This window comes from Ailuropoda melanoleuca, chromosome 4, assembly GCF_002007445.2.
Source record: "Ailuropoda melanoleuca isolate Jingjing chromosome 4, ASM200744v2, whole genome shotgun sequence".
NCBI classification, from domain to species: domain Eukaryota; kingdom Metazoa; phylum Chordata; class Mammalia; order Carnivora; family Ursidae; genus Ailuropoda; species Ailuropoda melanoleuca.
In genome coordinates, this window is record NC_048221.1 from 86,478,747 (window position 1) to 86,491,094 (window position 12,348).

At 33.4% G+C, this 12,348-nt stretch overlaps 1 protein-coding gene across 1 annotated transcript in view; it reads left to right on the plus strand.

Moving 5' to 3' along the window:
• EHBP1 (EH domain binding protein 1) overlaps positions 1-12,348 on the plus strand; it is a 244,034-nt gene that overhangs the window by 39,633 nt on the left and 192,053 nt on the right. Inside the window, exon 3 of the mRNA XM_034657273.1 lies at positions 11,309-11,366. Within this exon, the coding sequence (XP_034513164.1) occupies positions 11,309-11,366 (58 nt within the window). The remainder of the gene's footprint in view (positions 1-11,308; positions 11,367-12,348) is intronic.

A 12,348-nucleotide genomic window follows, 5' to 3' on the forward strand; every position in this document is an offset into this window, starting at 1 on the left:
AATCCCAGGACCCTGGGATCATGACCTGAGCTGAAGGCAGACGCTTAACGACTGAGCCACCCAGGCACCCCCAAAACAATGATCTTTGATTGACACCTGTAGAACAGTTATTGTTAGAAAGTAAATGTTCCAGATTAGAACAGGAGGTTTTGAAGATCCAAAGGATTGTGTAAGAGTAACTGTATTCCTTCTGGTGAAGAAGCTAAGTAAGCAAGAAGGTAAAAACACATTAAATATTCAATGAAAAAAAGAACTGTTCCTTTTGCTTCTTTCTTACCCCTTTTATTAATTTTTCTTTTTGCTTAAGTGGTATATGGTTAGCAGATTGTCTCTGTATGTCCAGATGCTATCTGATTCTGAATGAAAATTATGTATTTAATATTGTAAGGCCCTAGATATTTTTTTAATTTAAAACATAGCTCATCCAAAATAATTATAACACACAATATGAAAGTTATAGACCTTGAAAATGTGAAAATGATGATACGGCGTTAGAGTTTGGGACATCAAGGGTGAGAAAAGAAGAAATAACTTGGGACATAAAAGCACATACCTCTTAGTACAAAACCAGTCGATGAGCCAAGAAATGAGATCTGTATTTTTTTTAGTATCTTCTTACAGTTTTTATTCTTATATGCATGATTTTACAACAAGAAAAAAAATACTTAAGTGATTCTATGTAGCACCTTGGAAGAACATACAACTTATGGCAGATCTTTTAGTGAAAAACGGGGATACACATTTTTGTGTATAGTATGATTACAATTAGATTTGTATTATAATGAAAGTGTGGGTAACATTTAGGAAATGAAGTAAAGGAAGGTATGTATGATTATAAAAATACACTTTTTTTTTTTTTTTAGAGAGGGAGAGAAAGAATCTTAAGCAGGCTCCATGGCTAGTGCAGAGCCTGATGGCAGGGCGCGATCTCACAACCCTGAGATCATGACCTGAGTTGAAATCAAGAGTTGGATACTTAATCCACTGAGCCACCCAGGCACCCCTAAAAATACACTTATTTTAAACATTTGTAAAATAGAAGAAAAGATAAATAGAGGTAATAAATGCTCTCAAATATCAACAAAAATTAATTTATAAATTTATATAATAAACTCACTGTTTGAGAATCTATAAATAAAGGACATAAGATAGTGTCTCATTCCCAATTTAGAGATTAAATGTGCATTAGAATGTCCTGAAAATGTTGGAAAATTGATCTTGAGTGTATTGATCTTAAATGATAAATATCTTAATTCTAGTATATGGAGATGCAATTAATATGTTTATCTACCTCATATGTTGTAGCCTTGCTACTCTACTAGTTTTTTTAGTAGATTCTACTGGGTCTTTTTCATAAAGGATCATGTCATCTCCAAATAAAGACAGTTTAACTCTTTCTAATCTTGATGTATTTTATTTATTTTTTTCCTATTTGCACTGGCTAGCACTTCTTGTACAACATTGAAGAGAAATGATGAGAGTGGAAAACCTTGTCATGTTTCCTATCTTAGGGGAATGATTCCATCTTTCACCAGTAATATGCTGTTAGCTATAGGGGTTTTTTGTAGATGATTTTTACGAGGTTGAGGAAGTTTTCTTTGTTCCTGTTTTGCTGGGAGCCTTCATCAGGAATGGATGTTGGATTTTGTCAAAATCGTATTCTTTTATTTCTCTCTTTCTTTTTTTTAAAAAAGATTTTATTTATTTATTTGACGGGGAGCACAAGCAGGAGTGGGTGGGAGAAGCAGGCTCTTGGCTGAGCAGGGAGCCCAATGCGGGACTCAATCCCAGGACCCCGGGATCATGACCTGAGCTGAAGGCAGACACTAAACTGACTGAGCCACCCAGGCACCCCGTCAAAAGCTTTTTCTGTATTGAGATTATCATATGGTTTTTCTTTTAGTTTGCTAATACAGTGAACTACACTGATTGATTTTTGGATGTTAAGCCAACCCTACCTTTCTAGGATAAACCCCACTTGATCTTGATCTATTATCCCTCTAATATTTTGTTAGATGCAATTTGCCAAATTTTAGTTGTATTTTTACATCTGTGTTCATGAAGGATATTATTCTGCAGTGTTTTCTTTTTGTTTTTGTTTTCTTGTGAAGTCTTTGCCTGGTTTTGGTATCAGGAGAATGCTGGCCTCATTGAATGAGTGGGAAATAGTTACTCTTGTTCAGTTTTCTAGAAGAGTTTGTGTGGAATTGGTATTCTTTTTGCCCATATTTTATTTAATGAATTTTTTATTTGAGTATAGTTGACACATGTTACATTATTTTCAGGTGTACCGCATAGTGATTCAGCTTCTCTATACATCATGCTGTTCTCACCACAAGTGCAGCTACCATCTCTCACAGTATCTCACAGTATCATTGACTATATTTCCTATGTTATGCCTTTGCCCATTTTGTAATTGGGTTGGTTTTTTTGGTTCGTTTTGTTGTTGAATTGTAGGAGTTCTTTATATATTCTGGCTAAATGATTTGCAAATACTTTCTCTTATTCTGTGGATTCCTTTTTACTCTGTTTATAGTATCCTTCGATGTAAAACAGTTTTTAATTATATTGAAGTCCTACTTACCTGCTTTTTCTTTTGTTGCCTCTGTATTTGTCATGTTTAAGAAGTCATTGCCAAATCTAAAGTACCCTATGTTTTCTTCTGACTTTTCTAGTTTTAGCTCTTCATTTGGGTTTTTGATCCATTTGAGTTACTTTTTGTATATGGTGTAAGGTAAGGGTAAAGCCAATTTTTGAGGACTTCCTAATACTGCCTGGCCAGGTAGAGGAGGATGAGCCTGCAAAGAGCAAGAAATACACAAATGTCAGTGTTGCTAAGAGGTCAGATAAGATGAGGACCCCCCAAAATGTTTATTACATTTAGCAACATGGAGGACACAGGAAGAAAAGCACAGGTCATGTTCTTGGAGCAATGACTGATCTAATTTATATGCGGCATACTGTGTAGTAAATTAGATTAGAAGATTTATAGAGGTCAAATTGAGAAGGACTTTTTTTTTAAATCAAGAGTTGGATTTTTTTTTTTTTTTAAGATTTTATTGACAGACAGCGAGAGAGGGAACACAAGCAGGGGGAGTGGGAGAGGAAGAAGCAGACTCCCCACGGAGCAGGGAGCCTGATGTGGGGCTCGATCCCAGGACCCTGGGATCATGCCCTGAGCCGAAGGCACATGCTTAATGACTGAGCCACCCAGGTGCCCCAAATTGAGAAGGACTTTGAGTGAGTTTGAATTTTTTTCCCTGGGCAACAGTAAGGCATAAAAAATAATGAAATAATAATTCTTTCAGAAGGGAGAGAGTCTGATATCTTTTTGTTATTTTTGAAAAATTGAGTTCCCTTCCTAGTAAGGGAGGTTTAGGATAGGTCATGAATTCCATAGGAACTAGTTCTTCCTGGTTGGTGCTGACTTTTGGCCCTAGAAACAAATACACTTCTCTTGACTATTGGTTGTATGTAACATACTCGGCTTCTTGCTGATGCTACAGCTGGAAATAGCTCAGCTCTGTTTCTCTTTGGCCATGACTAGACTGTATTGAACTGGGTTATTTTAAGCTGTGGGCCAGACTGCCGATTGATAGATGTTATTTATGTGTCTGAAAGCTATCAAGAAGTGCTATTATTTTTAGTTTTCCTGTGCAGAAACTAGTTCTGAGTGTTTTCTTCAAAGTTGGAGCTGTATATCTGGAAGCTGGCTACTCTGTGTGCCTCAATATAGGGTGATCCTGAACATATAACTGTTTTACGTACCCCCAGTCCCTGTGCCTCATCACCAGTATTTTCCTAATTAGAAGGTCCATTAAAATTTTTTTTTGCTAGCTTATAGAGATAGAGGTGAAATAGACAGATGTCGACTTATATTTGGTATAATAATTTAACCATATGTAATGTCACAGTGTATAAAATAAACTTAAATATATATAAAAATATAATACATTCCAACAAATTTCTTGAAACAGTTTTCTTGAGATACTAATTAAAAAAAAGATACTAATATATTTGTTGATTTTTTTAATTTGGTTTTTATAATTTCAGATATATAAAGTTGCAAAAGTGGTGCAAAGTATTCTCATACTCATCTAGTTGCCTTATTTGCTTTATTGTTCCCTGTGTGCATAAATGTATTTGTGTTTATGCATATACATACATTTTTTCTGACTCGCTTGAGAAGGAATTACGGATGTTATGATGACTCTGTATTTCTAAATCCTTCAATGTGTATTTCTTAAAAACACAGTTTCTTACATAAATACAACATAGTCATCAAAATCAGGAAATTAACACTGGTTCAGTACTATTATCTCATATAGAGACCTTATTCAGATTTCACCAATTTTTGCAATTATGTCCTTTATAACAAAAGAAAAAATTTTTTTTCTGGTGCAGGATTCAATTTAAGAGCACATGTTGCATTTAGTTGTAATGCTTCTCATAAAGTATTTGTTTTTTCAAACTCTGTGTTTGTCTTTGACATCAGTATCTTCATCCTTACTGGAGCTACTTTTTGAGTCATCTAGACTAATTTTCGTAGAGCTTATTTCACTTCTGCCTCTCTCTTTGAGATACAGCACTCTTTGATCCTGGTTATAGTAATGTCATTGGAAACATTATCCCAGGCTACAAGTAAATGACATTAAATAATGAAACATTAAAACACTTACTGTTCTCATTGACCACATATGTATATATTTGGATTTCTACATAGTAGTATTCTACTACTTTTATAGCTTTTTAAGTAAAAAGCTTGTTTATATAAGTGGCATTCCCTCTGCATCTGAGAAATCATTCTTCTAGGAAGAATTACTAAATCAATTAAATATTCTTTAATCCATTTAAACCCATTTAAACCTATTCTCTTAGTAGAGCCACCTAAGCATTTAAAGTTAATATTGATTGGGTTTATTTTGAGCTGGTGTGTCTTTACTCTAACCAGTACTTTGCTGAAAATAATTAAGAGTTGTAAGGATATAAATAAGCAATTTCTTCCTTAAAAAAAAAAAAGCATCTCACCTTACATTAAAGCACATGTAGTAATTCTCTACCCTGTCAGTCACATGCCAAATTCTAGAGTGCTTAAATTTTACTCATAACTGTGTGGCAGTGTCTTGGAGAGACATCTGCTCAAAGGACTTGGATCACAGTACTTTTGCCATGTGGGATAATAAATAATTTTAAATATTCACTACTTTTTAATCCTGTGTGATTTTTTAAAAGTTCTTTTGTGATTACTATTATAATTTATCAGATTAAACTTTATAGAGAGAAGAAATAATATCAAGATAGCCAAAAATTAGCTTTATAGTGAAGCAGATTAATTTATTTTACAACAACCAGAAATGAAATTTCTATTTGAACAAAAAGTTAGGACAATCTGAGAGGCAAAGATAAAATCACAGACCAAATAATAACATGCACATGTATTCCTTGTGAGAGGTCGAATAGCAGTCTTAAAAACAAATCTAACTTTCATTCCTGGATAATGTTGTCATAGGTTAGATGTTATAAACATAATATGAAGTTTGTGACTAATGTAACTAATTTCTACAAATAGGTGCAAATCAATGCTTTTAAATAAGTATTATACTTTCAAGTATAACCTCTCAAAGATATTAATGCTGTTCGGAAAATCTTTGAGATTCGCTATAGAGGCTGCGGTGTATTTGTCAGTATAGATAGTGGATTAGGAGCGTGGACTCTGATGCCAAACTGCCTCATTTCAGATCTTAGTTTCTACTTACTATTAGAGTCCCCTTGGCAAAACTTCTTAAACTTCTTAACTTATTTATGTCTTAGTTTCCTTACTTGTAAAATAGGGATATTAATATCTATTCAGATTGTGAGGCAGGTCATAGAGGATGTGAATGACACCTTCTAGTGTTGGGCAGTGCAGCACCTTATTACCTACTTGTGGGGTTTTTGTAAACTTTAAATGAGTTAGTATATGTAGGACACTTAAGACACTGTCTTCAACACATTATATGCTTTGCAGGTATTTGCTGTTCTTTTTAAAAATATCCTCATGGTGGTGAATCTTTTGAGGATGGGTTATTATTCTTGGCAGTGGTTAATTTGGAGTCCCTTTTGTGAATAAGGAAGTTCTTCAAAGTAATGACTGTTTTCTTGTATATAACCACTTAGCATTTATTCAACCCTTTCTTGCCTTTATTCTTACTAGTCTTATTTAAACTCTTAAAAATTTACCCCTTTATAAATGTACAATTCAGTGGTGTTTAGTATATTCAGAGAGTTGTGCATATATCATCACTATCTAGTTCAGAATATTTTCATCACCCAAAAAAGAAATCCTGTTCCTCTTAATAGTCATCTACTTTTTTCTCTATGAATTTGCCTATTATGGTCATTTCATATAAATGAAGTTATACAATAAGTGACCTTTGGTGTCTGGCATATTTCACTTAGTGTAATGTTTTCTAGTTTCATCCATGTTGTAACTTGTATCAGTATGTCATTCCTTTGTATGGCTGAATAATATTCCATTGAATGGATATACCACATTTTGTTTATCCATTCATCAGTTGGTAGGCATTTCAGTTGTTTTCATTTTTTGGCTGTTATGGATAATGCTGCCATCAACATTCATGTACAAGTTTTTGGGTATATATCTAGGAGTAAAATTACTGGATCTTATGATAAGTCTATGTTTAACTTTTTGAAGAATTACTAAGCTTTTCCACAGCAGATGTACCCTTTTACAGTCCCATCAGCATTGTGTGAGGGTTTCATTTTCATCATATCTTTGCCAATACTTATTATCTATCTTTTTGAATATAAACTTCCCAGTGTGGGTATGAATGATATTTCATTGTTCAATAACATACTTCAAACTTTAAAAAAAAATTTTTTTTTATTTTAGACTTTATAGCTTCTTAACCTGGTCAGTGAGGATTTAGCTGTTGTACCACCTCCTCCCTGAAGCAACCTAACCCTTCCTTTTTAGCATCCTTCCTATTTTCCAGCCAGCTTTACAAAAGTTAGATCAGAATTCATTGTTATGACCTAGTGTTGTTTGCAGCTGAGCACTGTGGTATTATCACATTGCCTTTCTTTTGATTTTTCTTGTGTTAAAATATGCTGGGTTTTTTTTTGCCCTTTTCCCACCTATATCTGTGATTATTATTCCTAAATTTTTCTGTCAGCCTCTCAAAATTCCTCTCAGAACAGTTGAACATTGGTGATTCATTAGTTCCTTTTTCCCCTGTAGTCCACCAGTGTTCTGTTCCATTTGGAATTTTTTTTTCTAGGCCTGTGGCATTGGTGACATATTGAGACTTTTTAAAAAACTATCATCCTGGGAGATTAGTCAGATACTTAACCTCTGCATTGTTCTGAATTTCTTGACATGTGAGGTTTGTTCCAACAAGCCTGTAAGAAAAGAAGAGTAAAAATATGCTAAATTAAAAGAAGTGGTGTGGGTGATTTCTGTAAAACAATAAAATAGGAGGGAAGACCAATATTGCACACATGATACAGTAGTGATTACTTATAATGCTATGTCTCAGAAATAACCTTGTATTAAAAAATGATAAACCCTTTGTACTGTTGAATAGTACAGCAAAAAAGAAAAAAATTTTTTTTTTTTTTTTTTTTTTTTTGGGGGTGTTATAAAAAGGTATAGGTANTTCAAGAATGCCAAACCACACCTCCTCAGTTTGACTGGTGCTGTCTCTAGATACTGATATATAGGTATTAGAAATTCCTGCTTGTGTTCCCTCTCTCGCTGGCTCTCCCTATCTCTGTCGAATAAATAAATAAAATCTTTAAAAAAAAAAACAGTGGTTCTCAACTTTGACTGCATATTAGAATCACCTGTAGGAATTTAAAAAAATCTCTACATGACACCAATTAAATCAGATTCTCCAGGAGTGGAACCTAGGCATCAGTATTTTTAAAAGCTTCCCAGCAGATTCCCATGTTCAGTGAAGGTGAGAATCCCTGCAAATTTCAAGTAAGCTGCAGAGAGGATGTATTGTATAGCTACTGGCTGTAGTTGGACCTCATCAACTATAATTAACCAGTTGGGAATTCTTGCTGGAAACTTAAGGTTCATTCATCAGCAAATGTTCATTGAGCCTCAACCTTGTACCAAATTCTTATTAATTGTTAGGAATATAAAGATAAGGTATGGTTGATAAAGGACTGTAATGTAGTAGAGGAGATAGAAATAATAAAAATGTAATATAGGGCATATCGAATATTTAGATAGATGTGTTTTTAAGGTATTAACTGGAAATACAGCAGTAGGAGCAGGTAACTCTGCCTGAGCTGTGGAATATGGAATGGGGTAGAAGTGAGCAGTTGTCAAGGTTTCACAGAGAAGTGATGAATTAAGAATTTATCAGGTAGAAAAGGGAGAAAGAGGAAATTTTTGTAAGAAAGGTAGTACCATGCAAAGATGTGAAGAGACTGAAGGAGTATGTGTTCAGATATTTGTAGCTAGAAAGGTAGACCAGAGTCAGGTGGTGAAGTGCCTTATAAACAACATTCAAGAATATGGATGTTGTTTTGCATGTCAGGTGGGTCACAGGGTCAAATGTATACAGGGTCTAAATAGAAGCTGGTCAGGTGTCAGGTAATAGTGGAGGCTCTAGCAATCCGGACAGCATGGACTTTGCTTAAAAGCATTTAAGTAAGAGCTGATTTTTAAAATTTAAATTCAAAGTAAAAGAAAATGGAATACTATTATGGTGAAATGAATCTGTCAAATTCAAACTGCAAGGACCAGTTTATAGTACCTTCAGTGTAAGAGACAACTATAGGATAAAAAAAACAAGAAAAAGCTGTACGATTTTGTAGCATTTCTAAAGAAGTACCATAGAAATATAATTAAGAGTTGGGGTTGCCTGAAGATGTGGAGATGAGAACATGATGAAAAGGTTAGTGTAGTAATCTAGGTAAAATGTTCCAGCAAGCCATAAATACTTTCAAACAAGGTAGCCTACATTTATTGGCTACTTGTTTCCTCTACTGTTAAGCTGCCTGCCTTGATCATACCTTCTTCCCAGCTCCATCTATTATATCACTATACTGCTCCCCATCTTCGTTGTTATTTGTTCTATTCTGCTTCTCTCTGTGTTGAACAAGGTTTTGTTTCTGCATTGGTTCGGATTCTTAGGTTAACATTCTGATATTTCATAGACACTTTCTTCTATTTCATCTGTAATTTAGCACTTCTGCAGCTGGCTATTGCTCCCAACATCTCACTGTGGGAAGCCTTACCAAAGCAAGCTACTGGTTTTAGTTTACAACTGTTATCTTTAATGCCTGACACTCGGAAATAAGCTTAGTCTTGGATGGAGAACCACCATTTTTCTATTTATACGATGCTGGTTATTATCACCACCAGAAACATTGTGCATTTGTTTAGATGGCTCCTTAGTCAAACAGTTTTATTATTAGAACATTCCTCCTGTTTTTGGTCTAGCTTTTCTTAAGGTTCTACCAGCTAAAATGAACAAGCATTAACATTTTACGATATGTATGTTGCTTTTTGCATCCTACTGCTTCCCTTGTTTAACTGGGATCTATGCATTGTAAAGTCTTAGTCTTCGTATGTCTAAAACCATTTCTTCTTTTTTTCCCCCTTCCTTACGCAAATATATATTGACTATCTGCTCTTTTCCAGGAACTGTCGAAAACTATTTCTTAAATGATAGTTTAGCCAGTATAAAACTCAAGGGCGACAGCTGTTTTCCTTTAGCAACTTGAAGATCATTAGGTTTCTTGTCTTTTGGGCTCTGTTGCTGCTAATGAGAAGTTGCTATCAGTCCAGTGATTTCCTTTGTTGGTAACCTGTCTTTTCTTTTTTAGTTTTTCTCTTTATTCTTGCTGCTTTGTAGTTTGTACAGTATCTAGATATTAGATTTATTTTTAATTATCCTATTCATTAAGATATAATTCCTTTTTTAAATTTAAGTTCAATTAGCCAGCATATAGTACATCATTAGTTTTTAATATATACTTTCTATCTAAGGACTCTTCCAGTCTGGAGCATACTTAGCCTTACCTCTTCAGTGTTTTCTTAGCTATTCCCACTGTTCTGAACTTTCAGCATTTCTGTTAGGCGTATGTACTTCTCAATTTGTCTTTTATCTCTCTTATCTTGTTTTAAAATATTTTTTTCACTTTATTTTTTTCTGCTACATTCTGCATCAGTTCCTCAGTACTTTTTCATTGGACAACTCTCTTTGGACAGGTTAATAGGTGAATCATTGGGTAAGGAGTTTATGGCTGGTGGCCTTTTATGTATGTGTATATATATATGTGTGTGTGTGTGGATTTAATTAAATGAAATAAGAGGACAGGTCCATCTGTTGATAGGGATTTTTGGGTAAAGTAAGTGAGACATAGAAAGTGGTGAAGGTCACTAAGATGAGTATATTATTCATTTCTTGGTTAAAAAGCTTTTATGTACGATTTTTTAAAAATAAAAATATAAGGAAAATAGCTAATAATCATAATCTTGATTTTTCCCTCAGCACTAAAGAGAGCTTAGTTGTATTAGCTGAAAACAGGTTTTTTTGTTTTTGTTTTTTGCTTTATACGTTTTACTTTATATTAGCAGAAGGTAAAGAAGAAAGGTCTAAGAGTTAAAAGATCTGTATTTCAGACTTTATATTAACAGAAGGGAAAGAAGAAAGGTCTAAGATTTAAAAGACCTGTGTTATAGACTTGGTTCTGCCAGAGCTTTTGATTAGTTATTTTGCCAGTTTTTTAAATTTATAAAATAGAAATAAGAGTATATACCTTGCTTATTTTTAGTACTGTATTGTTTTTATGAAGATTGTTGAGATGGTCGACTATAAAAATGTTTTGAAAACCACAAACATTGTTCGTAAGATATGAGATGCAAAGGTATAAAGTGGTATAAAGTGTAACCCATAGGGAAGTGCCATTTTTATGCTATTTTCTCCAAATTAAAGTAGATAATGTGTTAGATGTATAGCATTAATTTTTAAAGATGTATGTTTGCTTTTCTTTTTAAAATAGTTACCAATTCTAAGTATTTTATTTTACTTGGTTTGTCCCAGTGAATTCACTTGCTAAAGGATTTTTAGAAAAACATGTGGATAAAATATTTGTCATTTAAATTAGGTCATATTTATATTCAACATTTACTATATTTGAATAACTTACAGAGATTTATTGTAAGAATAACTGCTCTATGTAAAAGTAGATGACATTTTTGTCCTTTTAAAGGCACTAGAGCTAAACTTTATTAATTTGGTATAAGATTACTTAAGTTATGCCTTATCTTTTTCTTGCTTGACAGGCAACCAGATAAACTGGTGGTAGTTTGGACAAGAAGAAGCCGAAGGAAGTCTTCTAAGGTTTGTCTCTTTTCTAAATTCTTTTCTAAATTTCTTACCCAAATGTTGCATTTAACTTTTAATCAAATTATGAAACTTCTCTGGTCCCGGTGTAGAATATTTTAAAATATTACTTGGTATTTTGGGTTATTTCTAATTATCTAATCTACTAAAATGATTGATCAGGCATTGTGATTGTTTAACTGCAGTTCTGAAAATGGGAGCCAGATACCTGAGTTTTGATCTTGGATGTGGTAGCCTGGAGTAACATCATTGTTATTTAACTTCTCTATACAATGGTAATCATGAATTAATGATTAAATAGGTAACACTTACAAAATTGTACCTGGGATTGTTTATTCAGATTCCAAGAGGATGAAATTAAGGCAAACTTAAGAAATGATGAGTTATCTGAGTCCATTGCTGGGTTCAGAAAAGAGTTGGATTTTTCAAAGGTTTAAATTTTTTGCACTTAAAGCTTTGTGGGGAGTAGAACGGAATTTTTAAATGTTCAATAACAGTGAATATTTTTGTAAGCACACAATAACTATAAGCATGTTTAGTGGATATTGGTTTTTCCATAAGTAGTCCTGTGTGAGGAAAAAATTTATTCCCTTTAATTTGTTTAATTACATTTCAGAATTTTTAATATTTCAGGGGCATCTTATCAAATTTTATTTTTATTCAACTAAAATTACATATAGATCTTAATTATACAATGTAATGAGTTTTGATCAACATATACTTGTGTTATTAGTACTCCTATTAGGATATAGACTATTTTCATCACTTTTTCCTTTGTGTCTTCTTCCAGTTAATTCCCAACTCTGAGAGGCAACCACGATTCTGATTTTCCTATCACCATAGACTAGTTTTGCCTGTTTTTGAATTTCATGTAAATGGAATCATACAGTAGTCCTATTTTATGTGTGGTTTCTTTTGCTCAACATAATGTTTTTGAGATTTATTCATACTGTTGTGAGTATTGGTTGGTTTTTTTTTT